The following is a 27,702-nucleotide window of genomic DNA, read 5'->3' as shown; positions in this document are numbered from 1 at the left end:
AGAAACGCAAACTTCCAGGAGAGAAGGAGAAGAGAGCAGCAAGCCAGAGATTAGAAGGGAAGCTCCATGAGCCTTGACAGCATGAGATTCAAATCCCAGGGAGGGACAGGATCCCGGACATGAGGGTAAAGATGTTCCAAACCTTTCAAGAACTGGGCCGTCATGTCTTGAGCGAAGACCCACCTGCCTTGGAATGGAGGGTGGAAAGCCGAAAAAGCAGTCAGGTGGACCCTGACAGACGACAGGGACAAGCCCTGAAGTTTGAGGTGCAGAAGATAGTCCGGAATCACTTGCAGTGAGGCCCGGATGTGCTGATCCGAAGCCCAGCACGTGAATCTTTTCCACTTAACCCGGTAGGTTGCTCTGATGGAAGGCTTTATGCTACCCAACAAGAACTGTTGCACCCGGGTCGATCAATCAAAAGCTATGTGCACACTACAACTTACTGTGGTATAACATACATCGCTCGGGGTGTGAATAAGCCACCTCTCTGAGTGACGTAAATTACACCGACTTAAGCATCGGTGTGTACAGAGCTATGTCAGCTGGAGAGCTTCTACTGCCACTTGCGGGGGTTGGAGTAATTAAGTCGATGGGAGATTCGCTCCCATCAGTTTAGAGTGTCTGCACTAGCAGTGTTACAGCGGTGCAGCTGCACAGGTGCAACGGCACTGCTGTAAGCTCTGTAGTTTAACCATAGCCTTAGTTCAAGTGATCAAGAGTTAATTCAGTTTAAATTAAACAGAAGGATAAACAAAAACAGATCTTCAACTAAGGTCCTTGATTTCAAAAGGGCAAACTTTAAAATATTAAGGGAATTAGGGAAGTGGACTGGACTAAAGAACTCAAGGATCTGATTGTGAAGAAGGCTTGGAATTACTTTAAATCAAAGTTGCAGAAACTATCTGAAGATTGCATCCCAAGCAAGGGGAAAAAATTGTAGGGAAAGGTTGCAGACCTAACTGGATGAACAAACACCTTAAATAGGTTATTAAGAGAAAGCAGAAAGTCTACAAGGAATGGAAGAAGAGATGGATCAGCAAGGATCTCTTGGAGGTCAGAAAGTGTAGGGAAAGTGAAAACTGCCAAGAGCCAAGCAGAGCTTGACCTTGTGCAGGAAATTAAAACCATCTGTAAAAGGTTCTTTAGCGATACACATAAAAAGAAAACAAGGAAAGAAGGAGTGGGACCACTGAGCACTTAGGATGAGGTGGAGATTAAAAATAATCTAGACATGACCCAAAATCTGAATGAAAACTTTGCCTCAATTTTTAATAAGAATAATGAGGTGCTTGAGGACAGAGGTAGGGTGACTACTGGGCATGAGGATATGGAAGTAGAAGTTACCACATCCTGTGTGGAAGCCAAACTCAAACAGCTTAATGGGACCAAATTGGGGGACCTTAATATTCTTGGATGGACACTATTTAAGGAACTGGCACATGAAATTGCAATCCCAACAGGAAGGATTTTAAATGAATCCAGGACTCCGGGTCATACCTTATGACTGGAGAATTGCAAATATAGTACTTCTATTTAAAAAAGGAAAAAGAACAGTGATCCAGGAAACTACAGGCCCCTTAATTTGACCTCCATTGTATGCGAAGTCTTAGAACAAATTTTGAAAGAGAGAGTAGTTAAAGACAGAGGTAAAGGGTGACTAGGATAAAAAGAACATGGTTTTACAAAAGGTAGATCATGCCAGACCAACCTGATTTCATTCTTTGAGAAGATAACCAATTTTCTAGACAAAGGAAATGCAATAGATCTAATCAATCTGATTTTCAGTAAATCATTTGATACAGTTCCACATGGAAATTGGTTGATTTGGAGAAGATGGGGATTAACGTGAGAACTGGTTAAAGGGAAAACTACAATCTGTCATACTGAAAAGAGAACTGTCAGGCTGAAGGGAAATTACTAGTGAAGTTCCCTCAGGGATCCATCCTTGGACCCATCTTATTCATTAATGATCTTGGCACAAAAGGGGAGTTTGCTAATGAAATCTGCGGATGACACAAAGTTGGGAGGTACTGCCAATCCAGAGGAGGACCAGAATATCATAGAAGAAGATTTGGATGACCTGCAAAACTGGAGTAATAGAAATGGAATGAAATTTAGTAGTGCAAAGTGCAAGGTTATGCACTTAGGGACTAACAACAGGAGTTTCTGCTATAAGCTAGGGATGTATCAGTTGGAAGTGACAGGGAAGGGCAAACACATGGGTTTATTGGTCAATTACAGGATGACTATGAGCCGCCAATGTGATGTGGCCATGGAAAAGACTAATGAAATCATTGGATGTAGCAGATGAAGTATTTTTTGTAGAGATAGGAAAGTGTTATTACCATTATACAAAGCATGGGTGAGATCTCCTCTGGAATACCGCGTGCAGTTCTGGTCTCCCATTTTTAAGAAGGATGAATTCAAAATGGAACAGGTACAGAGAGGGGCTACTAAGATGATCAGAAGAATGGAGAACCTATCTTGCCAGAGGAGACTTAAGGAGCTTGGCTTGTTTAGCCTAACAAAAGAAAGGCTACAGGGAGCGATAAATAACTCCTCTCCCTTCCTGGTGTTTAAGTTAATGGTGGCACAAGAACAAATGCATATAAACTGACCATCAACGAGTTTAAGCTTGAAATTAGATGAAGGTTTGTAACCATCAGAGGAGTGAAGTTCTGGAACAGTGGGGACAAAACACCTAACTGGTTTCAAGTTTGAGCAGTTTATGGAGGGGATTGCTCAACGGCATACGGCCCATCCACAACTGCTATTAGGAAATATCTCCAACGGTTGCAGATGGGACATTAGATGGGGAGGGCTCTGAGTCACCATAGGGAGCTCTTTTCCAGGTGTTTGGCTGGTGGGTCTCACCCATATGCTCAGGGTCTAACTGATCATATTTGAGGGTCAGAAAGGAATTTTCCCCCAGGTCATATTGGTAGAGACCCTGGTGGGTGGGGGTTGCCTTCCTCTGCAGCATGGGCCATAAGTCACTTTCTGACTTTAACTAGAGTAGATGGTGGATTCTCTGTAACATGAAGTCTTTACATCAAGATTTGAGGACTCTGGATTCTATTTGTTTTTCAACTTTACTTGTTGAGTACTAATCAATATTTGCTCTTCTGGAGCAATTACACCAACCTATAAGGTCCACTGTCATCACCCTCTACTGCCCTGTTGCAACGACTCCTGTGTGTGTTTTCACAAATAACCACACCATACTGTCCCCACCGTAGCTGTGCCCCTTACACTGGTGGTCTTAGAATGTTGGTGCACGGTAGGGTGACCAGACAGCAAGTGTGAAAAATCGGGATGGGGTGGGAGGTAATAGGCGCCTATATAAGAAAAAGCCCAAAATATCGGGACTGTTCCTATAAAACCGGGACATCTGGTCACCCTAGTGCATGGACACACGTAGAAAACAAAAGGCTACTATTGGTTTTCAGATATTTAAGGAGTATTACAACAATGCTGAGTTTAAAACCACCAGTGTTGCAACACACTGACAATATCTAAAGGGAGAGCCGACAGCCCATCATACCAACTTTCTTGATATTCTCTCTTTGCATTCTCTGAAAGCCAGTGAGATTACTATCAGTGAAATCTAGCACCAAACAAAATTAAGTCTGGAAGTCTCAGAGACTGGCGTACAAATCCATACTACGTCTTTCAGGTTCACCACGTATCCTTAGTAAACCTTATGGAGATTAACTTTGTGCTGTGTACTGTATTCTCTGATAATACGGGTGTTTAACAACTAACCTTTTCAAGAGGTCATTGTGAAGTGTGTTTATAGGCTTGAATTATATGGAACAACGACCCAAAAGTAGCTTGTTCTGTAACACTGATAGGCCAAACAAACACAGCAGCTAGCAAATTTGTATTTAATATGAAGCTTCCTCACTTGCCCACATAAAACACGACATTAAGTTTATCAAAAGATCAAGTGCCAAGTCTTGAAGTATAAGATCTTGACTGTATCAAAGCCAAGATTCTGTAAATGCAAGCCATCTGAAACAGAACAGAGAGAGGCACGGACACGAAATACAGCAGTAGAACCAAATGCAAGTTCAAAATGAACAAAATACATGACCTAAAACTCAGCCATAATATAAGCTGCTTCATTTGATTGCATGTAAACACTTTGTGTCAGCAACCTGCTTATCCCCATGCCAATTACCCTTTTTCATGCTGAAAACATGCACTTTGCAATAGAACTGATCATTTTAAAAGGTCAAAAGATTTTAAAAACTTAGCACAGATTTTTATCACATTTTAAGTTTGCTAGATGTATGATTCTTACCACTAAAGTCATTTGATGAAGTGCTATTAAATAGCCTAGAGCATGTGGAGTGCATCTTTATTCCAACATTCTGATACACAACTCAAAAGCTCCCACAGTTAATATTTTACTGTCCTGAGACATGATAATTCATAAAGTATATTAATAATATTAAAGAAAATTAAAAAAAACAGTAAACCAAAGAAATCATACATAAAAGGCAGCTATGCCAAGATATTGGAACGTAAATATATTCAGGAAAGTCAATACTTGTAAATGTCAACAATAAAAGGCAAGTTTAGAATTATTCTTCTACTGTTTTAAAGATTAAATTTAACTTTTTAAACTAGTTTTTTCACATTAAAACCAATACAACCAAGATGGCATTGTTTTGGCAAAAAGGGGAAATTTAAAAAAATGGAGAGTGCACTTCATATTTACGCTATATCAATATTTGCTCTCTTAATATTTCACTTACATATTATTGATTATATTTTACTAAAAGGGCAACTCTCTTTCCCCACAGACTAACAGCATTAGTTTGCTTTTTCTCATGTGCTTTGGTGCACATCTGGGAAGTTAAATAATAGCCAAAAGCAAAGCAGTTAAACAAGCACAGCAGCAGCCAATAACACTTACCTGCCATTTTTAGCCCATATTACATCATGCAGTGTGGAACAAACAAAAAGCAGAAATAATCAAAAGATATGTGAACCTTTCAGGACATTTGGCACTGATCAGGAAAGGAGATTTTTTTCTTTGCTAAAAATTACTAAAGTTCTGCATGTGGATTTTGGGGTTTTTTTTGGTGAACTGTAGGAAGCACTTCTGTGCTTAGTCAAGTTAGGTTCACATGTAATGCACCTTTAACATGCTGCTGTTAGAGAGTTATGAATGGCTTTTGTGAACTGATTAGCATGGTTAGCATACCAACGATTGTTTCAGTATATATTGGTATAGTGTGAAAGACGGGATTCACATTAGTATTCTAGTTCTGGAATCTGTAAGCCAGTTTTGGCAAGTCATTCTACAATTCTTTTTAAGTTATGACATATTGAGAGGATTATTTACCTCTATGTACTTAAAGGGTTTTGGTTTTTTTTAAAGGGATGAATGGACCATTATATGTGCAAGCTCTTCAGCTGTTTTACAATTAGTGAAGTCTCAAATTTACAACGCATAACATAAGAGGCAGATATTTTCTTTAAAATGTATTAATGTCTAGAAAAGGCACAAAAGCATATCAGATCCCTATAGACAGTGTAATATCAATAGCGATTGCTAAGACAAACTCACTTCTGGCTTCCCTTTTTTTAAAAAAAGACAAGCTTACCTTTGTTAATATAAATATAGTGGGATATTGACAATTATTTTACTTTCCAATTGTTCACAAAAGTATTCATAACTCGGTCATGCAAAGTAGTTAGAAGGATGGCAAAGTGAAGACATATGTTTAGCATGAGACATAAATGCAGTCTACTGCAGGCAAAGAGAAATAGATATATAAAATCATCTTCTCACTTTCAAAATCAAGGAAAAAATTTGGCCCCTGCTCAAGGTCTGTGCATGTCAAAACTTTAAGAAGGTTCCCCATGTTAAGGTACCTGTCGAGACAAGAATGAGAGAAAAGAGAATATCCCTTTATAAGAAGGAACAGCCCAAATATAGTAGAATGAAGGTGGGGAAGGGGAGCGGGGGGAGTCCAAACAGTTCCATCAGACATAAAAGCATCCTTCAGGTTCCTGCTATGATGGAGGGTGATCCCCACCTCCAAGGATGTACAACTGGTGATCCCAGAGATGCAATGTGGATTTCCTGTAAAAAGTGACAGTCATATGTCACCCACATCTTCATAGTCTCTCCTGTGAGAAAGAAGAGCTCCAACTGAAGGCTTTATAACTGAATAAATTCCATCTCACTGAGCCAGTGTCCTGAGCAAGCGTCTGTGCCTTCAAGGGTAAGTATCCTATATGCAGCTTGGCTACTATGTTAATGTTGACCCAGACTGCGTTTGATGATGTGGAGTGGTGGAGAGCTTTCTTTTTTTCCTTTACAATTTTGTTAAAGGAGAAACATCATAGAAAGCTGCATCCGGACAGTTTTTTCATTTCAGTTTAATGTGTACAAAAAACAAACATAGCACCATATGTGATCCTAGAGATCCTGTGATCTTTAGGTAATGCACCTGAAAATTAACAGGTGTGACGCCCAAATTCACTTCCATTCATGACTTTAAATCCTGAGTAAAAACAATACTAGCCCTGCTATGAATGAACAAGTTGGAATCAGACAGGGATTTTACTGTTCCTTCATACAAGTCTGTACATTTCACTACGGCACACTGACAGAATTTTTCATTGTATGGCTAGTTGATTTGCAGACAGATGAAAGGACATCACTGACCAGAGAGACCCAAAATGATTAAGCACATGAAAATCAAGAATTACATAGTAGCATGATGGTGGCTTGCCTCTACTGAAAAAACAAAACAAAACATGCAACCCTTTCTCAGACTGTGCTTTTGCAACTGCTGTTCCCTCCGCCTTCACGGTGGTGGAGGGTACACGCAATCCTACCGTGACCATTTTAAAATGCACCAGCTGCGAAGGGCTGAGACTTACTTTCAAAATCCAAGAAAAAATGTGCTGCATTGTGGTCTATGTCCCTGGTTAGCACTTTAATGACATTACCCATGCCAGCAAACCTAAAAATAAAAATGGCAACATTGTTTAGTTCCAATAATTGTTTCCTTTTTTAAGCAGAGGACTGGGGTCCATTTAGGGCTGGCTCCTTTGTGGTTTCACACATGTGCTGATTCACCAACTTGTGGCTTGGACAGGGCTAACATGCACTTTGTGCAAGTGCCATTCCACCTATCCCTTCTCAGAAATAAGTGGTTAATGAAAAAGAAGATGGCAATTTATACAGAAAAACGAAATTCTGCCATTATGCGTATCCAACTATGACAAGCATTTGTATCCAACTATGGAAGAGCAAGGAGTAATTCTAGCATTATAGTTGCTTAATACTGAGTAGTATGTGATTTGCAGTGTCCCATGGGGTGGTCACAGCTATATCACAGACTGGGTGGAATCATGGTGTCCATTATAAATACAATTTTCTTCCTCTCTCTAAAATCCAGAAGAAATGCAATTCTGGCTAGAAATCTGGTAGGAGTAGTCTGTAGCAAAGGACAATTTTCCCCACCGAAACTGAAGTTAAATTGACAAGCCAAATAAGTTAAACTTTATTCCCCCAAAATATGAGCGAATCATATTTGAAAGGTTCTTCTTATGCTTTTCTGCTGCATCTTAGCTAAAACAAACAGAGTGAAAGAAAAACAATTGTGGTTTATTAGATTCACTTGGTTGAGACATATATCCACATGATGAAACCTCAAACATTACCAGCAAATTTTAGAAGTAATTAAATGCTTAAGTAGGAATGCCAGAATGACACATCATGAAAGGGCAGCATTTTCAATGCACATCAATAGTTCTAAGACCAACATATAGCTCTCCATCATGCTTTGGCAAGATCTGCAGAACAGCAATGAGCATGAGCCAACCTAAATTCAGTGGGGTGCTTTAACAATGTTGCCGCTACAAGGCCCAAATGCAAATACTTACTACCAGAACGATCCCATTTCAGAAGCTTCACTAAACTAAAAAATGTGAGATGTGGATTTCAAGCACTTAAAAATAAAAATGTTAAACTAAGGCCAGCTCAATAGTCTGACTTATGGGTTCAAATGGAAGGAGCCAAGAAGGAAGTTTATTGATCTGCAATTTATTGAATGCATTTGTATAAAAATCACAGAAATCCAGTGTTTTTCACTAAGGTGCTTTGAATTCTTTATTCATGGCAGCAATGTTTATTTGGAGCGGGAGAGCACAAGACCATTCACTCTGAATTATTAGTGACTTGTAGAGTACATGACTGAAGCAGCAACCAGTAAGTTAAGCAAGCCGTTGGATCTCATAGTGCTTGGAATCAGCAAAAGGAACTGGGGTAATTTGGAAAGAAGTCAACTAAAGACACTGGAAACAGGCCCACTACTCCTATCCATCTGATTAGATAGTACCCCAGAATGCATCACATGATGTGAGAAGGGGGGAGGTGGGGGAGGATATTAATCCAAGACATGCAGAAGGTCATTGGTGTTTTCTACAAGCTCTACTTACAGTGTTTTGTTTATTTATGGATAATAAAGCATTTCAGAAGCCGTTTACAATGAAGTCAGACAAAAGGCAGGCAATTATGAAATTGTTGGTCAGTAATGAGAAAATCTCTCTCCACAGCAAAGATTTATACATGCTGCCCAATTTTAGCCGCTCTCTAAAGTCCTAGAAAGAAGGTCACGTGCACCTCAAATTTTGAAAGTCTGATCCGTATTTTTGCAATATGGAACTTGAGAAGTCAAACAGCTGGTAATAATCTTTTGAAAATTCTCCCTATCCTTTTTGCCATATACCTCATATCAAAACACAGCTATTTTAAAAACTCCAAGTGAAGTTTATTTTTAAGATCTCAGCAAGATACAGTACCCAAGACCAATAAGGGGAGCAGTGGGGGGCAAAAAACCTAGCTGGCTTCAAGACTGAGCTTGATCAGTTTATACAGGGGATGTTATGATCAGACTGCCTACAATGGCATGAGGATAATCTGCGATTGCTAGTAGCAAATATCCCCAATGGCTAGCGATTGGATACTATATGGGAAGACCTCCGAGTACTACAGAGCAGCGGTTCTCAACTGTGGGTCCGCGAGCCCTTTCAAGAGGGCTGCGAGGCCCTGCAGCTAGAGCCCTGATCCCTGTTACCTGCCATGGGGGTGAAGCCAGGAGGGCGTGGGGCTGAAGCCCCAATCCCTGGTGCCCCCCAGGGGGCTGAATCCCCGATCCCCAGTGCCCCCTGGGGAGCTGAAGCTGGGAGGCAGGGCGGGGAGGAGGGCCCTGAATCCCGGAGCCCCGAGCCTTGGTGCTCCCTGAGGGGCAGAAGCCCTGAGTCCATGGGCAGAGTTGGGGACATAGAGGGCATTGCCTCCCCAAAAACTGCAGTGCAAGAGCACAGCATTCCAAGGGGCAGCTCCACACCTACACCCCACAATCTCCTCTCCCTGCTCCCTGGCCAGGTTGGAGACAGGAAGCCAGAGCTGGGCACTGCGGGGCAGCTGCTGCTCTGGCTGGTGCTATGGAGCAGGCAGCGGTAGCATTCCCTCTTCCCCTGCTGGTGCCCCAGGTTGAAGTTGCTCCTCAGGTCCCAGCCTCCTTTGCTCCCGCAGAGGCAGCCAGTAAGAGCCCACCTGGGTGGAGAGACGTGGCTCCGTGGCCAGCAGACCCCTCTGGGAACAGGAACCGCAGGGGAGTCCTCCCAGCACATAGCTCCTAACACCCCTCTCCCTATACCCTGAGCTATACCTCCCTGCACCCTGAGCTACCCCCTACCCACACATAGCCCCTAGTACTCCCACCACATGCACAGCCACTCCCTGTCTGCACACAGCCCCTAGCTACCCACTTCCCTGCACCCTAAACTGTTTTCAAACTTTTTGAGTTAAGCCCCCCACCTTTGAGTTATAATATTTGGTTGTGCACCCCCCAAAACCCAGACAGGCTGGATAGCCTGCTGCGGTGAGTCAGGGAATGGAGGTGGCACTCCCTACCTGGACCCCATCATGTGGAGGTGGCTCGAGCCCTGCTGGCCCCTGCCCCCCCCAAAACAGAAGTCAAACTACGCCTATGCCCAAGGCCCCTGCCCCGAGAATCCCCCGCCCCTGCTGGATCCTGGAGTTTTTATATGTCGAGTGGGGCCTCAGATAGAAAAAGGTTGAGAACCCCTGCTACAGAGGATCCTTTCCCAGGTGTCTTGTTGTTGGGTCTTGCCAAAATGTTCAGGGTCCAACTGACTGCCATATCTGGGGTCGGGAACGAACTTTCCCCATGGTCAGATTGGCAGAGTCCCTGGGGGTTTTTTTGCCTCTCTCTACAGCATGGGACATGGTCACTTGCAAGTTTAAACTAGCGTAAATGGTGGTAACTTGAAGTCTTTAAAACACGATTTGAGGACTTCAGTAATTCAGCCAGAGGTTATGGGTCTATTACAGGAGTGGGTGGGTGAGGTTCCATGGCCTGCCAAATGCAGGGAGGTCAGAGTAGAGGACCATGATGGTCCCTTCTGGCTTTAAAGTATATGAGTCCAAGGAGGCTGGGAAATACATTTATGAAATTACTCATTGGAGAATTAAGCACATAAGAATGGTCCATAAGGTTCCAGCAAATTCTAAAATATAATTAAAAAGGTAAGCCTCTAGCCCTTTTTCTTACCAAAGCATCCCTAAAATGTAAACCAACTGATCATGATGGACTTCCCTAACATTTAAAAACAAAACAAAACAAAACCTTCAGAGTCTACACCCTCCTGACAAGCTGTATGCTCTCCTGTTTGTCTGGCTACTGCATAAAGGGTTTGCAATGCTTACCAAAAATTATAAATTTGAGAAATAAGACTAAGTTAATACAGCAGCTAAATATATTTGAAACCCACCACTATAGCCTTGAAAACTATTTTGCAGGAGAACCTATAACTAACCCCATCTTCCAGCACTTCCCCAGCCCACCAAGAACATGGACTGAAGTTAAGACAATAATGAACTATGTATTTTAGTAGGTTAAAGTACCCTCAACCCAAGGTAAATTTTTAGCATTTTTGGCTCTCAAAAGCTTGTTACCGTAGATTAATTTATTTCCCAGTTTACTGAAAGGTCACAGAGATCTCTACAAATATCACTACAAATGGTTTCCTACTGGTTAATATCTCATTAGAATTTGCTATGTTTCAAAGAAACACAAACTTGACAGCTACAAAAGTTAACATAAGCAATAATCGACGCTTCTGAAAGTCAGGTCACTTATTTAGGTCCCTAAATATGGACTCAGAAGCCTAACTTTAAGCATCTGTTTAGGAAAATCTTGACCTATTTCAGCAATGTAGTGAGACTCATGTTTTGAGAAGTTGTTTAGATGGATTGATTTTTTCCTAAATACACACACAATCACACACTTTCACAATGCTCCTTGCCAGAGCATCTGAGCCTGTCACAAATTTTTGACTTTTTCCTCAAAACCCACTTGTGAGGCAGGGAAGTAAAATGGGGATAACTACTACATGCTTACCTCACAAGTGTATTCTGAATACATATTCATTGTTTGAGAAGTGCTCAGATACTACAGTGATGAGCACCATAAATAAAATGAATTCATCCTTAGAGTTTCAGATAGGGGATTAAGACGAAGTGTAACTTCCCATTGTCACACAAACTTTCTAGCAGAGCCAGAAGTAAAACCCAGATCATCTTCTGAATCCCAATCTAGTGACTTAATTAAAAAAAATTATCCCTCCTCTCAAATTCTTATGTTGCTGCATAACTTAGGACACTTTTACGTTACTTGCTCAAAGAGAAACAAATATTTAAGTTTAACTATATATAATAAATATCTTTATGCACATCCTTGAGCTGCCCAAAAGTTCCCTCAAACATTTTCAGTTCTAAAATTACATATTTTTTTTGTTTTCTGATTTGTTTTGGGCCAGATATTAGTTACAGAAGCAGGAATTTTCTGCCACCGTTGCAACACGGTCAGATTAAGTGGGTTGGCGAGTGTGTGCTGCTGGGTTGAGAAGAAGATAAAATATTCTAGGAAAAATCTATAGCCATCATTCAAGGGCAGTTTTAAAAATTGTTCAATAAAATCCCCCTCTCTTCCTAAAATAAGCTAGAGGGGAAATACAGTTTTGTGCCTAACGACTCCTCAGTCAGAAATGTCTTCATATAATAGATTTTCATTTCCTGCAGGAATCTACTGTTCCAAGTTTCTTTTCTAGGAATAAGGTTAACAAATAAAACCGTTGCCATGCTTCATTGAAGCCCTATGGTGAAATATCGCAGAATACATGCTGGATTTATAAACAGAAATGCGATTACCTAAAGGTAAACTGCTTAGTACACTTCTCCCACAAAAGAGGCACACATAAGGAATTCATTTGTCTTTCTCAATATCTACTCTGACCAAGTATAGCCAGAAGTAATGTGCTGCACAAATACAATGATGCCTGGACTTGTCATTTTGTTCCAGTTAGAATTTAGAGGTGACCAGACTTCTCAGACAATGAATTCATAAGCAAATAAAGAGTTTGCAAGATATATTTTAACTATCAGCAGAAAAAAAAAATCTTCATATAGCATTTGCTCAGACAACCATCATGATTCCTTACGAAAGGCCTAACACTATATATTTTCAATTTCAGTTTAAAACTAGAAGACAAACATTTTTTCCAAAGTCTGTTATTTAGACACTAAAGAGTATCAACTAAATGAAAAAATTGTTAGGGAGAAGCAAAAGACAAAGTCAAATTAGAAAATATTTGGTTTTGCTACCTAGTTTCAGAACAACTGTGAAAAAAATTACTCAAGGCTCCCAAAAGTTTTCATAGTATATAAAGTCTGAGCTCTTGGAAAAAGTAATGCTTTCTCCAGTTTCATAACAGTGGATTATGACCACAACTCCCCACTCCGAATTCTCAAAAATTTAAGCCACCTAGGTAATGTTCAGCATGTTTCCTGATCAACTAATTTTCAATGCGCTGAAAATATAGTATTAAAAAAAAAAGGGGGGGGGGGACACTAATATACTTCAATACATAGGAAAGGCTGATTTGCTTTTTAATAATTGTGTGCCTGTCATATGAACAAAGACAGGAACTCCGAGTTTACAGAAGCACCAACAGCTCTAATATAAATAATTTAGACAAAGGCCCAAACAGCTGTGTCTTCTGAAGAAAAAAAAGAAAGCCTTACCATCATACAACAAACTGAAAAAGATATACTGTATTCAGCTTTCAAAAGAAAAGGCTGCACCCAATTTAAGTGCCCAAAAATGCTGTAATTACATGCTCAGTTCAAATACTGATATACACAAGGCTAGGCAAAGTTGGGCTAAATCAGTTCCTTGTTGATTGATCTCAACAGAAAACTAAGGAGGAGTTGCAGGAAATGGTGCTGGTGATTTGAGGAATAGCTTTCTTCCTTCCATGTCTGCACTGATCCAATGCCCCAGAATGGGATTAAAAGACACTGTGCAACCAGAGGCAGGGAAGATGGCTTTGGATGAGATTTGCAAGGAGTGTCTTGATCATTAGGAAAAAAATTCCCTGTGCTTTTTATAAGGTCTAGGGATATGAGTTATGGTCCTGGCCAAATTCAAACAGTTATATTTTAACTACTAAAATATCACATCACATCTTAGTAAATTCTGTGTTCTTTACTCTTTCTTTTCTTAATGTGTGTGTTGGCTATATATACAGTTTTTTTGTTTCACCCTAAGGTGGATTCTATAATGGGATAAGCGATACTCAATTTGTCAAGTGTTTTGGGATCTATTAGGATGAACAGCACTATTATTTATATTGTCATAGGACCATGGACCAGACTCCTATTGTGTAGGCGCTCTACAAACAGAGAAAAAAAGATGGTCCTTACCCCCAAGTTGCTTGTAATCTAAGTAAAAGACAAGAGACAAACGGATGCAGACCAGGAGGGAAGGGGAATACAAAGAGTCAGCGTGATAACTGATCTCAGCACACCAGCAGAATATATTATAAATAAGTGCAACATTTCTTAAAACATGTGGTGCTATTACTTAAGTGCTGATAACATCCTCTGAACAGTATGATGTGAAACAAAAGTTCTTTCCAAGTACCAGACAGAAAAGAGGGTGTACTGGGAAATACAAAGAGAGAGCAACTAGGTAAGTTTTGTGGGCATCCCTAAAGAATAATCATTAAAGAAAGTGCTAATGATCTGGGATTTTAAACAACTGCTGTTTAATTTAATTGTAGGTCTAGCCACTCTTGTTGCTGGCCTGGTAGCCTCCACCACTAGACTCTCATAGATTTGGAATGGGGGAGAAAACTGATGGCATCCCCATACAGAAAATAGAGAATACCTTAAAAACAGCTGAAAGTATGCTGCTGCTCCCACACTCACTAATTAGTACAATGTCGGGGGGGGGGGGGGGAGGATGTTGTATGAAGATTTTAAATGTTACACTGAGTTGAGCTCCCAGGGCAACCTCTTGTTTTTGAGGGATAAAGAACCAGTTCAAATAAGGCTGGGACAACTAGAAGCTTCCAGGTGTCTAACACAGAGTTATTAGCATTTTAGTAATAGAGTAGGGAAGCCGCTACATGCTGTACACCACCACACCTAAGTCTAGCTGATTGGAGACATGCTGATTATCAAGACAGCACCAAGGCTTTCAGTCTGGCTGCTACCAAGGCAGAGTCAGATGCTCGTCTGAGACTTCCAAATGGGTCAATCAAGGTTGAAGCCTTTTGGACCAGACTCTTGGCCTGCTGTTCCTTCAACCTGGAAATATCGACAAGGTGGTTTCAAAATGCCTGAGGTTCTAACTGTTCATAATATCTGTAATCAAATCTTAGCCAAGCCAGAACTGATCACTTCTGAAACAGGATGTACCAGCCATGCCTGTTCATAAGTAGATTTGGAAAGATTAGATTTTTATCAGTAAGTATCAGTAAACATCAATTTCACCATACACTCACAAACAAAAAAATTTCCATCGATAACTACTGAAATTTACAGCTAGGCAAAGTTAGAAAGATGCTACTTGAGAATTTAGTTTGATTTAAGGGTATCTAGACATGTGATATTGACAACTTGTGTTTTAAAAGTTGCAAAATTTAACATTGTGAATCTCAACATGTCTTCATTAAATAATTGTCTGACCCCCCCACCCATAATTTCCCACAACTTTGAAAATGTAAAATCTACAAAAAGTAAAAAAAAAAAAAAAAAAAAAGCTTTGAACCCATAATTTTGCACAAGTCAGAAAATTTTAATTGATAAAAATTGAAAAAAAGCTTAAAAATGAACATATTACCCATCAAAATTATTTTAAAAAACTTAAAATTGAATTCTGCCAAGCCTATCCATACAAGATACTGTGTCATCACTGAACTGTACTTTTTTTTTTTAAATAGCAATTGCAGAAAAGCCAGTCTTGCAGAGCCATGTAGTGCTGAAAGGCATCAAAAGTTTCAGAGCTCTGTCCATTATCAGGCTAACTCCTCTCTCATTCTAAGCAAAAAGTCACTGAGCTGCACTTTGTTGAATTTGAGCTTGGGTCCACCATCATATGACAGTTCAATCAACTCTTTCTTTTCCTTAGCTGAGAACCCATCTGGCAAGGTGTCTTCTATTTAAAATGGGTCTCTGATCCTTACCTGGGCACCAGGCAACTTGAGCTCCAAGCTGCTCTTATTCCCAGTTCCCCTCCAGTTCCCTCTGAGCCAGAGAGCTCTGCCAGTCCCACTGCAGGCCCTGGAATCTCTGAAAAGTCTTTCTTATTAGTCTCCTCAGGTGCTGATCTCAACTCCTTCCCCTGGACTCAGGGGCCCCACAGCCCTCCAGCTTGGGCTGCATTGTGATTCTAGCAGGCTTCCATCGCAGGGAGCCTCTCTCCTGACTCAGTGCTCCCCTGACATTGTCCTCTCCAAGCTGTCTGCCTTCCTCCTCCTCCTGGGAATCAACTAACAGCTGGGTTCTATATTAAGAAGGTAGTTACCTGATTAACACCTGGCCCATTTTCCAGCTAGTCTGCTGCTCCCTTGAAGCAGATCTCTGTTTCTATAAAAGGGGCTATATATCATGGAACAAGGATTAGCTGGCCCTGAGTTCCACTACTCCTTAAAGGGGACAGTCATAGTGTACCACTTCCAACAAGCTTAGGTCTCACAGTTTGGGGACTGCAAATGTATAGCGTAACTGTCATACTCTGTGTGAAGATTTGCAACACCAAGTTTTTGAGTACAGGTAAGGACGTTATACAGGCCAGTCTGATGGCTCTGGGCTAATCATGTGATTTGGGGACCAGGTTCCTTGAATCTGTAGGTGCTCCAAATGAGCTCTCCAACCTGTCCCTTGGGTTCCAAACACTAAGCCAGCTCTGCAATATGTTGTGGTATTAAGACCCTCTAGTCTGTCTGACATTTCACCAGATAATAGACTGGTCTGAGCCAGTGTTGAAAGTCTAGCAAGTGGCATCAAATCATGTACATGAATGCCAGCATGTGGCCTAGCACTGCAAGATATGTTCATATTGTTGTAGCTGGTTATTATAACTAGAGCATGAGTGAAAGCTTGTAATGACTGGAACCGGTTCTTGGACAGGTATTCTTTTTCAGATCTGGAGTCAATCAAGGATCCTATGAACTCTATCATATGTGCTGGGGTAAATGATTATTTTCACAGTTCTCTAGAAAGCCCAGCTGGGTGAAAAGGGATAGACCACATTATAAGTTTGTTGCTGCCTCTCACTATGCTGTACCTGTCATCTGTCAGTCATCCATGTATGGGCAAATGCGGACTGCTACCACGGCAAGGCATTTCATGAAGACCCTCTGTGCTGTTGAGAATCCAAATGGCAGTGCCTTGTACTGGTAATGATTTGACTCCACTGTGATACCCAAGCACTGGGTTAATTTCCCATTCACGATCATGCTCAGTCCCCAGAATCACCGGGGTGTTCACCTCCAGCTTCCCTCTCAGCCCCACGGATGTTCCAGCAAGGAGTCAGACAGTGACCAACATGACAACCTCTCTCTGACCTCACACCTCTAGCTGCCTACTTCCAGTTATTTTTACCGATTTAATTCACAAACTTAACTCAATATTAGTGAAAACTGAAGTTCTTATTTTTTATAAGATCTCCTCAGCATTATTGTAGAACCTCAGAGTTATGAGCTGACCAATCAACCACACACCTCATTTGGAACCGGAAGTACACCATCAGGCAGCAGCAGACACACACACACAAAAAGGGGGAAAGCAGTTAAATATAAAAAAAAGTAGTTAAATGTCAACTACTAAAAAAAATAAAGGGAAAGTTTAAAAAAGATTTGACAAGGTAAGGAAACTGTTTCTGTGCTTTTTTCATTTAAATTAATATGGTCAAAAGCAGCATTTTTCTTCTGCATAGTAAAGTTTCAAAGCTGTATTAAGTTAATGTTCAGTTGTAAACTTCTGAAAGATCATAATGTTTTGTTCAAAGTTATGAACAACCTCCATTCCCGAGGTATTTGTAACTCTGAGATTCTACTGTACTTTTTTCTGTTGCCACAAAGGTAGCAAGATAAAGCTAGAGAGAAAATAAATGCTACTACCTATCACTCAGCGCACAAAACTCTGACTATCCCTGTGAAGCTGCCCATAATCCCTTCTGGCACTCAAGGTATTTTCGCCAATGCTCAGGCCACGTGGAACAAGTTGTGGGAAACAGAAGGGCTAGCCAAGAAAATGGTTTCAAACTTGACCTACTTTCAAAAAAAATAAGACATATGGAATGCCACATTTGATTACAATGATTTGGCCCATTACAGCCTTATGGGGCTGTCTGATGCTGAGTGCAGTGTCAAGATCAGACAAGCAGAAAGCAAAGGCATATTTTCAAAACAAAACTCGCACGCATGCCCTTCATGCTGAAAACACCCGACAGATTTCAGTTTTTTACTGAAATCCAGAGGAAATTTAATATAAGTACATGACGTAACCAAATTCCCGAGCACTATAGACCAATTCCCTGAGGGGAACTGTACATTAAAGTACTTTGCTCCCAACTGGTGAACAACAAAATATATGCTCAATGAATGATAAAACCCTTTTTAGTATTTATGTAAGAAAACATGAGAATCAAGAATGGTGCCAAATGTAAAAGATGTGAGGTATAAAATTGCCATGCTTTTAACTCAGATAATGTACAAATACAGGAAGATATATTTGTAACCAATGAGGCTGTTTGTTTAAAGAATAAATCAACTCATCTTTGTAGAGGTAAAATAGAAAATACTAAAATATTCCTGTGATGGTTTATTATTTGCATTTAAATGCACATTAACATTGACAGCTATGATGTTTAAAATCAATAGCAATGTTCAATATATTTAAGGTCTTGTGCTTAATTACAAACAGTTACCTTAAATCCAGGCTCTGTACACTAGTTGAGCTTCCTCTTCCAACCCTCAGACATGCAAGAATACATACCATTAAAAACATGAAAACAATTTATTTTCTTTGTGGGGAACTGGATCCTATGGAAGTTTTTAAGTCAGGCAAGCATTTGTAACTGATTTCAGAGTGGAAGCCGTGTTAGTCTGTATCAGCAAAAAGAACGAAGAGTACTTGTGGCACCTTAGAGACCAACAAATTTATTTGATCATAAGCTTTCGTGGGCTAAAACCCACTTCATTGGATGCATGCAGTGGAAAATACAGTAGGAAGAGATATAAATATAGATACATACATACACACACAGAAGATGAAAAATTGGGTGTCGCCATACACACTAAAACAAGAGTGATCAATTAAGGTGAGCTATTATTAGCAGGAGAATTCTCCTGCTGATAATAGCTCACCTTAATTGATCACTCTAATTATAGTGTGTATGGCAACACCCATTTTTTCATGGTGTGTGTGTGTGTGTGTGTGTGTGTGTGTGTGTGTGTCTTCCTACTGTATTTCCCCTGCATGCATCCAGTGAAGTGGGTTTTAGCCCACGAAAGCTTATGCTCAAATAAATTTGTTAGTCTCTATTTGTAACTGAGAATCCCCTCATCCCTTCAGCATGCTGTTTGTTTGGCCTCTGGAAAAACAGCATGCTACCAGTCGGAAAGACACACTCCACAACATCACATACCTGATAGACCACCCATATCACAATAAAAATGCAGAGATTGACAGACAAGAGTCAAGCTGGAAATCAATTTGGCAACTCTGTCTTTTAAGGCACGCTGAACATGTTTTTATTTGAATGTATCACAAAGAGATAACCAGCTCTTCCCTGCTTAATGAATAACAGTTATTTTCTGAATATATGATGTCCCAGAATTAGATTAGTCAGATAATGGCCTGAGCATGACATCAGAAAATAGCTACCCAATTGGCTTGAACTATTTGCTTTCTTCCCTCATGAAATATACAGTTTGTGATTGGAGGGAAGAGGAAATGGGAAGTTGAGGTTATACTCTGAAGCTTCACCACCAATATTGTGGAATTCAGAGGCTCTAGATACACTCAGCCTTCAAGGCAGATGGCAGGCTCCAGGAATGCAGAGAGGTTTGTAACCAATGATACTAGAGTTAATCCTTTCACAGAAAGCGTCCAGAAAGATCTTAATATTTTACTTGGCTCTGAATGTAGTCCACATTACTGTCCCATCTCCATAGTTATTTTTTCCCCCTCCAATGGAGCCATATGAAGGAACAGGAATACTAAAAAGTGTAACCATCTCCATCTACGGAAACATGCTGAATCCTAGTATTATAGATGTTACCTAATGAGGTCTGCCTAAGGGATCTAAGGATCTAACGTTATAACTCAGGGACTGTCTTGCGCAAACAAGCCTTAATGTCCAGCTTGGAAAGGATTATTCCAATAGATTTTTACTTGAAATCTAGCAGCTATTCAGACACTTGTACAAGCTTATAAATAACCTGCTCAACTGCTCACTGAGAATGCTCAATCTACAGACTGAGTGGAAAAAAACACAGCCCTATTAATGTTTATAGGTACTACTAATTTAGACTGCGTAACCACTCAACAACAGAAATGCAGGTTTAAAATCCAATGACAAAACAGCTGTGGTGGAATTTTTATTTATTTTTTAACACAGGAAAGATGTAAATTTAGAGTTATGGACATTTACTTATTTCAGTGTATGATTCAGATTAAAGAATGGAAACTACCATGAATTTCATATGAGCAACTCAGAAATCGATTTGTGCTTTAGCTATTTAATACACAAATTACTTAGAGCACATTTTACTGTTTAATATTCTTACCATCAATTTAAGTTTTGTGCATTCTTTTCCACGACTGACATCTAGTGGTGGCTCTTAAAAGAGCCACTTCAAGAACTCCATAATAGTTTTCACACAGACGAGTTTTATCTTGGAACAATATTCTACTAAACTACAATGTTTTTCCATAAGTGGCCCTTCAATTCTGCAGTTGGAATAGTTCATGCATTGTTCTTTGATAAGAAAAATATTGCATTAACTGAAATTAATCAGTAATGGAATAAATGTAGATTAAGTCTTCCAGCAACTATAATAGGGTTCAAAAAAGAACTAGATAAGTTCATGGATGATGGGTCCATCAGTGGCGTCCCTAGCCTCTGTTTCCCAGAAACTGGGAATAGGTGACAGGATGGATCACTTGATTACCTGTTCTGTTCATTCCCATTCCTATTTGGGCATCTGGCATTGACCACTGTCAGAAGACAGGATACTGGACTAGATTGACCTTTGGTCTGTCCTAGTATGGCCATTCTTATGTTCTGTTCAAATTGTTATCTACTTGGAGGGTCCTTCATAAGCAGTTTGACATCAGATTATAGGACTGCACAGCTGAGCGGTTCTTTATTAATATCTGAGCTGTGAATAAGTTGCCTTCTAATTTCAGAGGAAAGTAAAACACCTGTTTTTACTTAAGAAACTATTTTGATGGAGTGATATTTTTTAAAGTTGTATCAATAGTCCCCCCTGTGGCAGAGTTTAGGGGTTCAAATCACAGGACTTTCTTCCCAGGATCTCATCATTTGCCAGAGGAAATGGCTTAGTGAGCAAATCAACACCTAGATTCCCTGAAATCATAGTTTCAAAGTTTTGGCAGGATTGATTCCACCCCCTTCATTTTAAAAGAAAAATGGATCATCATGTTTTTTTTTTGTATGAATCACCGATGAGACCTTGAGCTGAATACGGTCTATTCTGTGTAGACACTAAAGATTCTTTTCAGAGTAACAGCTGTGTTAGTCTGTATTCGCAAAAATAAAAGGAGTACTTGTGGCACCTCAGAGACTAACCAATTTATTTGAGCATAAGCTTTCGTGAGCTACAGCTCACTTCATCGGATGCATACTGTGGAAAGTGTAGAAGATCTTTTTATACACACAAAGCATGAAAAAATACCTCCCCCCACCCCACTCTCCTGCTGGTAATAGCTTATCTAAAGTGATCACTCTCCTTACAATGTGTATGATAATGGCCCAACTTGATTATCATACACATTGTAAGGAGAGTGATCACTTTAGATAAGCTATTACCAGCAGGAGAGTGGGGTGGGGGGAGGTATTTTTTTCATGCTTTGTGTGTATAAAAAGATCTTCTACACTTTCCACAGTATGCATCCGATGAAGTGAGCTGTAGCTCACGAAAGCTTATGCTCAAATAAATTGGTTAGTCTCTGAGGTGCCACAAGTACTCCTTTTCTTTTTACTAAAGATTCTGTGGAACTTTCTTCAAGAATTGGAGGCCCCGTGGAAGACCTCATGTACACAGGGAAACCGGCCAGCATAGATGTTGCAAGAATAAGAAAAGTTCATCCTGTGGACGCTACTGCGGAATAGAAGTCACTTTTATTCTGGAATAATTACTATGCTTTGTGAACTGACTTACCCACAGCCAAAAACTGGGTGCAGTTCACCTTGGAGTGTGTAAGTCCAGGGTTAATACAGACTTGACTATTAACAATGTGCTTTTCCTTTTCATAAGGACACAAGCTAAAGGATGTACTCTCTATCTTACCTCCAGATCTCTTTGTTTGTTAGGTGTTCCAAGCACACATTTTGCATTTAATTTTATATTTGCATCATGATTATGTAAAATATTTCTAAGTTGTATTTTTTTTAAGATGAAAAAGTTATTCGCCAGTCCTTATTAAGTTAAAACAGTTTGTACTAAAAGTTAACAGATATAAATAATTCTTAGAATTAATGAATGGAAAAAAGGAAACAATTTTTCAAAGTTGAGTTCAATGCCCAGTTCAATGCCCAATCTAATAATATTACACCACCAATCTTAGTTACAGTATATTTACATTCAATTGCAAGCAGGTTTCAATCTTTCATATAAAAATTATCTTGTAGTACTTCATCTCCACCTGTAGAGGTCATTCATTTACAACTTGACCTTGCAGACCAAGGGAAATATTCATCACAACTTCAGAGAAACAATCATCATAGAAGATTTTTCTCTGCATATCCCCAGGCATGCAGTTCCTCTTCTTCTGCACTTTACACTGTGACAACCAAGATCCTCAAACCTTAATCACTGGTACCACCTTGTGACATTAATATATTTGTTTCCTTTCAAAGACACTTAAAATTTCTTCATTCTATTAGTGTTTTACACAGTCATGGGAAAGGTAACAAGAAATTCACATAAATAAAGTTGCAAGACATTAAAAATTTCGCAAGGTGCTTTGGATGGCTCCGTGATTTAGACTGGGATACAGACCTTCACTCTTGATCCAGATCAGGTTAATAGCCAATGAGATAAATCATTACCTCAGGCCTGTTCAGTAGATTATTTGAAATAAATTGATGGGTTTAGTATATTTTCTAAGGGATGGGTGTCCAATGTTATAGAGCCCACACTACATACTTGGTAGTTACAGCTGTAGTGTTAGCCAAAAGGCCATACATTAAGTGATTAAGAATACCTTCTTCACTCTTAGAAGTGACACCCTCACAAAAGGGGTGAGGTGGGAAAGCTTGCCTTTTCTGTGGCTAAATTTTGTAATTCTCAGTGCAAGGATTGTCTTACGCTCCTTATAAAGTGTTATGCATATTTATTGTGTTTTACAGCAGTAATACAGGATTTTCTATTTCAGGGCTGTCAGTCTAGCACCTTTATTGAGCACTAAGCACCCCTTAAAAAAAAACAAACAAACACTTTCACATCATAGATTTATCCATTTAAAGTTTCAAAACGTACAAGTCTTTTTGCCTCAATACATCATTTAAAAAAATATTTCAAATATTTTCACTCTGAGGTCTATTATCTATTGATTTATTGCATTTTTGGTGTGAATTTCACTTATCTAGAGGAGAGGAGTCATTTAATAACTTTTATTCCAATCATACCTTCTTGAAATCAGCAAAACTCCCAGTAGACTTAACTTTATTTCCCCACACAAAAGCCAGTCTAAGTGCCCAGCTATCCTGATGCTAGATTGTGACCTGAACATTCATATTGCTTCAGTTAATATAAAATATTTGTTATTCGAACACTGGAAAGTACATGAAGGTCTCTGTCCATAATGGCTCACTAATCCTGTCATCTGATCAAGTAATGCAAACAATGTGTTGTTTCTATGCACTGTAGCTAGAGAAAAAAGTATTAGATAAAACTACAGCAAAACAGAAGATTCTTCAAAATAAATGGAAACCCTTAGTTCACTCTAACTACCACCAACCATCACAGATCAAAATGGTCATGACTGTGATAATTATCAATAATCACCTATTTAATTATGTAAATGCTTATTTCCATATTCTAGCTCCCAGTCCTCAGGTTTGTTTTGCATATCAGCCAGTAAAGATGACATTCAGTATTTGAAAGATATAAAGTTGTTTTTCTATAGATTTAACTATCAACCTATGAGAGTTAACTAGGGAAATACACAGGACAGCTCCAAGGAAAGAGAGCACTTCAGCTCCTGTAGCCTTCAGATCCAAGAACCTGAAAAAACGTGGTTCAATTTTGGTATTGGAAGTCCATCAGATTGAGCTGTAGGGGATCTCCATTTCCAGAATACCTACTGAGTGCAGTCCCATTTGTTTGGCAGAATTTGGATGAGACTGAGCCAATACATCATGATAGATTCCAGCTATGTTAACTGTTGACAGAGGCAGCAGGTTACTTTTGGCTCCTGGGAGGATATTACTTCCATTCCCAAAGTCAAAACTGGAGATTTTCAAATACTAAAATAGCTGCCACAAATCTTTGGGGGACTCAATATGAGGATTTTGAGGATCAGACTTTTTGCATCCATAAATAGGGCAAAAGCTAGAGGGACAACAGCAATCCTTTAAAATGTTGGCCCAACAGTGCTCCACTTTTTAAATTTGGGTTGCAGCTCTAAAAGAAAGACTCCATCTCCAAAGGAAGCCAGTGTTTTATTGATTAAAATAGATGAAAACTTTGAAAAAGAGTAGAATTAAATGGAAACAAACACTTGGACGTTCATATTTGTATTTTAGACTCTCAGGAAGGCAATTTATGTTCACATTTAGATCTTGCATAGGCTGTGTTTTTCCCCACTGTCATAACTGCCAAGATCAAGTATAGGCATTTTCACTTTCTGTTATCTTCAGTTGACAAGAAGATAGTTATTGGCTAATACTATAGGTATTAACTTGCCCCATTATATTTTGAGAGGTTTTGTTCTTGATTTGGTATGGCAGCTCACTTGCTAGGAGTCTGGTCCTTGAACTGTGCCAAGTCACTACCATAAGGGGCAGTTTATACCACTTCTTCTGTAAAAAACTTCTTTATGTTTCCCTGCACACATTCTAAAGCAAATACTGAGAAAGTTCTCTTGACCTACATATATTACTATTTCCTCATAATCCTAAATTCCACCTACTTGTGATCTTGTAGACTATGAAAATATTCCCTGTTTTGGATATCTGATTTTTAGTGAGGAGACAGCCAATATCAGAACTGCCAGGAATCTCACTACAAAGCACTGAAAATTAGATTTATAGGTGTCAGTGAAAAATCAAACCTTCTTGTAAAAAAAATGTGAGACAACTATGCAAACCCAAAAAGGTTTAACCACCTTTTGATGTGTGGACAATGTATATACATAAAAAGCTCTTTTCCATCAAGAGCAGAAGAGACTATAAAAGTCAACAACTGAAAAAAAAAAGAAAAGCAGGAAGCTAGGCACAGATGAGTTACCAAATATGGAGTGAGAACACGCAGTTACTTGCATGGTCACACATTACTGAACTGAAGTCTCCCAAGAATTGAGATGAACACTTAACATTTGAAATAAGCAGATATCTAAAAATCAGTTAAATTCCTCGCCATTACTATATTACACTGTGCACCAATCAATTATTTCACTAGTGACTATGTTTTTACAGTGTTACTAGTAAGAACTCTTAACTGAAGCTGAAGAATGGAAAGGAAAGATGGACTTATGGTTCAGGCACTGGACCAGGACCCAGGCAATCGCGGCAATTCCCAGCTTTGCTACAGACTTCCCATGTGACATTAGGAAAGTGACTTAAATCCCTCAATGCCACACTTCTCTATATAGAACAATCTCATAAAATATGTTCCTATCCCCCTACATTCTTATTCCTTAAATAAGACAATTAGTTTAATTGGTAACAAAGAGACTTCTTGACACTACTCCCAACACTAATCAGACAGGACAGATGTAGGTAATTTCCCACCCCATGATTCAAACACTTTCTTGATGCTGCATCAAAACTAAGAGGTAAGGTTCATTCTTCTTCTATCCGGTGCCAGTGGTATCTTCTTCAGCATCTCTAGTTAAGAGACAGCCAGCACTGCTGGGCCTCTGTTGGCACAACACCAGATAAACATGGAGGTACAATACAACTATGCTTTATGTGCTAACTTATATGACTGCAAGATAAAAAGCTAATAATATAGGGTATTTATAGTGCACACCCCATTTCACAGAATCTTAAAGTGGTAGAAGATGTTGCTTGTTTTGAAGGTAAAACATCTGGTCTAGGAAAGATCCTAAAGCAGATGCCACTGTAGCCACATTAAGAAAGCATTTTTAGTGTGTAGCAAAGATCTGAAGCAATTAGTTTTCTCTTTGTTTGGTCTTCCAAAGAGTTTAAGAAACACTGCCCTTGAAGGTCATTATTATTTTTAAAGGCTATCAATGATTTACATGCTCAGAGCCCATGTTTCTTTAAATGAAAGCCATTTTAATGAGCTTTCTTCAAGTTATCTTCTTATTCCTTCACTGTTATTAAGTTGAAGACTGTGTTAGGATATTGAAGGAGCAACGCAGAAGCAAAAGACTCCTTTATCTGTTTTCTCCGTGGCAAGATACTGTATAAAGTGCATCTTAATGAAAAAAATTAGTAGATCAAGCATATTTATACTCTTTCCTACCTTCTGAAGGTTAAAAGTAAGACAATGAATAAGTGAGAGAAAAGGTAGGTGGGGTAATATCTTTTATTGGACCAACTTCTGATGGTGGAAGATAAGAAGCTCAAAAGCTTGTATCTTCCTATCTTCCACCATCAGAAGTTGGTCCAATAAAAGATATTCTTTCATCTACCCTGCGACCAACATGGTTGCAATAGCACTGCAAACAACCACTAATAAGTTTCTGTCATTCCTTTCTAGTCTGAAAATCTAAGTAATTCCCAATGAGCTTTGTACATTTCTAAAATCAAAGTAGCCAATTGGGGCTTTTCCTTCAAGATACAATTAATGCTAGCTTAACAATTTTCTTCCATTTGCTATCTTTTAAAAGCTTATAGTTTTAGTTCCCTTGGCCAATTCTCTCCCCATCAATGCACTTACACAGTGATAGAGAAGTTAAAATTCTTACCTACAGCCAGCGCTGCTCTCTGTTTTTGGACCCCCGTCTGTTTAAAAAAAAAAAATACATACATTATGAAATAATATATTATCTGCACCTAGATTTTATAAAGCATTTTAATAAATATTAAATGTTTAAAAAAGCCTAAGTTTAAGATGTTTAACACACGCTACCTAGCTTTATAAGAAGAATATATATCTGTTTGATCCACGGTACTGTTCTTTTGAAACTGATGAATGTATAGAACACCAATGGTGTGTAGTACTGAGACATTTTACAAGCGTGGGGAGTTTTTAATGAAGGGCTCAATACCACATGCTAGTTCGTTTCACTGATAGATATCAGAATAGATCAGGCAGTTCTGATTATTTTACAACTTGGTTTCAAAATTTGTTTTTACAGAAGTTTGCTAGATTTAGTTTAGCCATTAGTACACATACCCCATCATTACATTAATCTCTAGGCTCTCAATACAAATAAAGGCAAAAGTTTTCAAATACTGTGAGAGACAGAAGCTTTAAAATACACTAAATATCTTCTGAAAATAGAACATCAGAAGGTCTGGCTCCAGTGCTCAGAACATGCTTCTTTTAGGAGTCTGCACCTCTGATAAATACATCAAAGGGTTACATCTGTGCAGTGAGGAAGGCCACATGGCCCCTGCACAGCTCTAGTCTGTGCTATATGTTACTTTCATCAACTATCGAACATTTTAGGGTTAATATAAAAAAGAAACACTACTAAAATGGTTTGAGCATTGGCCTGCTAAACCCAGGGTTGTGAGTTCAATCCTTTAGGGGGCCATTTAGGGATCTGGGGCAAAAATTGGGGATTGGTCCTGCTTTGAGCAGGGGGTTGGACTAGATGACCTCCTGAGGTCCCTTCCAACCCTGATATTCTATGATTCTATGTTAACAGCATGCTTCCTCAAAAGGAAGCAGGGAAATCCACTG

General features: G+C 39.3%; 1 protein-coding gene across 4 annotated transcripts in view; it reads right to left on the bottom strand.

Annotated features, from left to right (window-relative positions):
• CYRIB (CYFIP related Rac1 interactor B) overlaps positions 1-27,702 on the bottom strand; it is a 149,212-nt gene that overhangs the window by 33,911 nt on the left and 87,599 nt on the right. For all 4 annotated transcript variants that reach the window (XM_074943854.1, XM_074943853.1, XM_074943855.1 and 1 more), the window contains 2 exons: positions 26,759-26,795; positions 5,810-5,892 (listed from right to left, as the gene is read on the bottom strand). In XM_074943854.1, coding sequence (XP_074799955.1) covers positions 5,810-5,882 — 73 coding nt within the window. In that variant the 5' untranslated portion in view covers positions 5,883-5,892; positions 26,759-26,795. The remainder of the gene's footprint in view (positions 1-5,809; positions 5,893-26,758; positions 26,796-27,702) is intronic.

This window comes from Natator depressus, chromosome 2 (assembly GCF_965152275.1).
Source record: "Natator depressus isolate rNatDep1 chromosome 2, rNatDep2.hap1, whole genome shotgun sequence".
NCBI classification, from domain to species: Eukaryota; Metazoa; Chordata; order Testudines; family Cheloniidae; genus Natator; species Natator depressus.
This window is presented reverse-complemented; position numbering and strand designations above follow the sequence as displayed.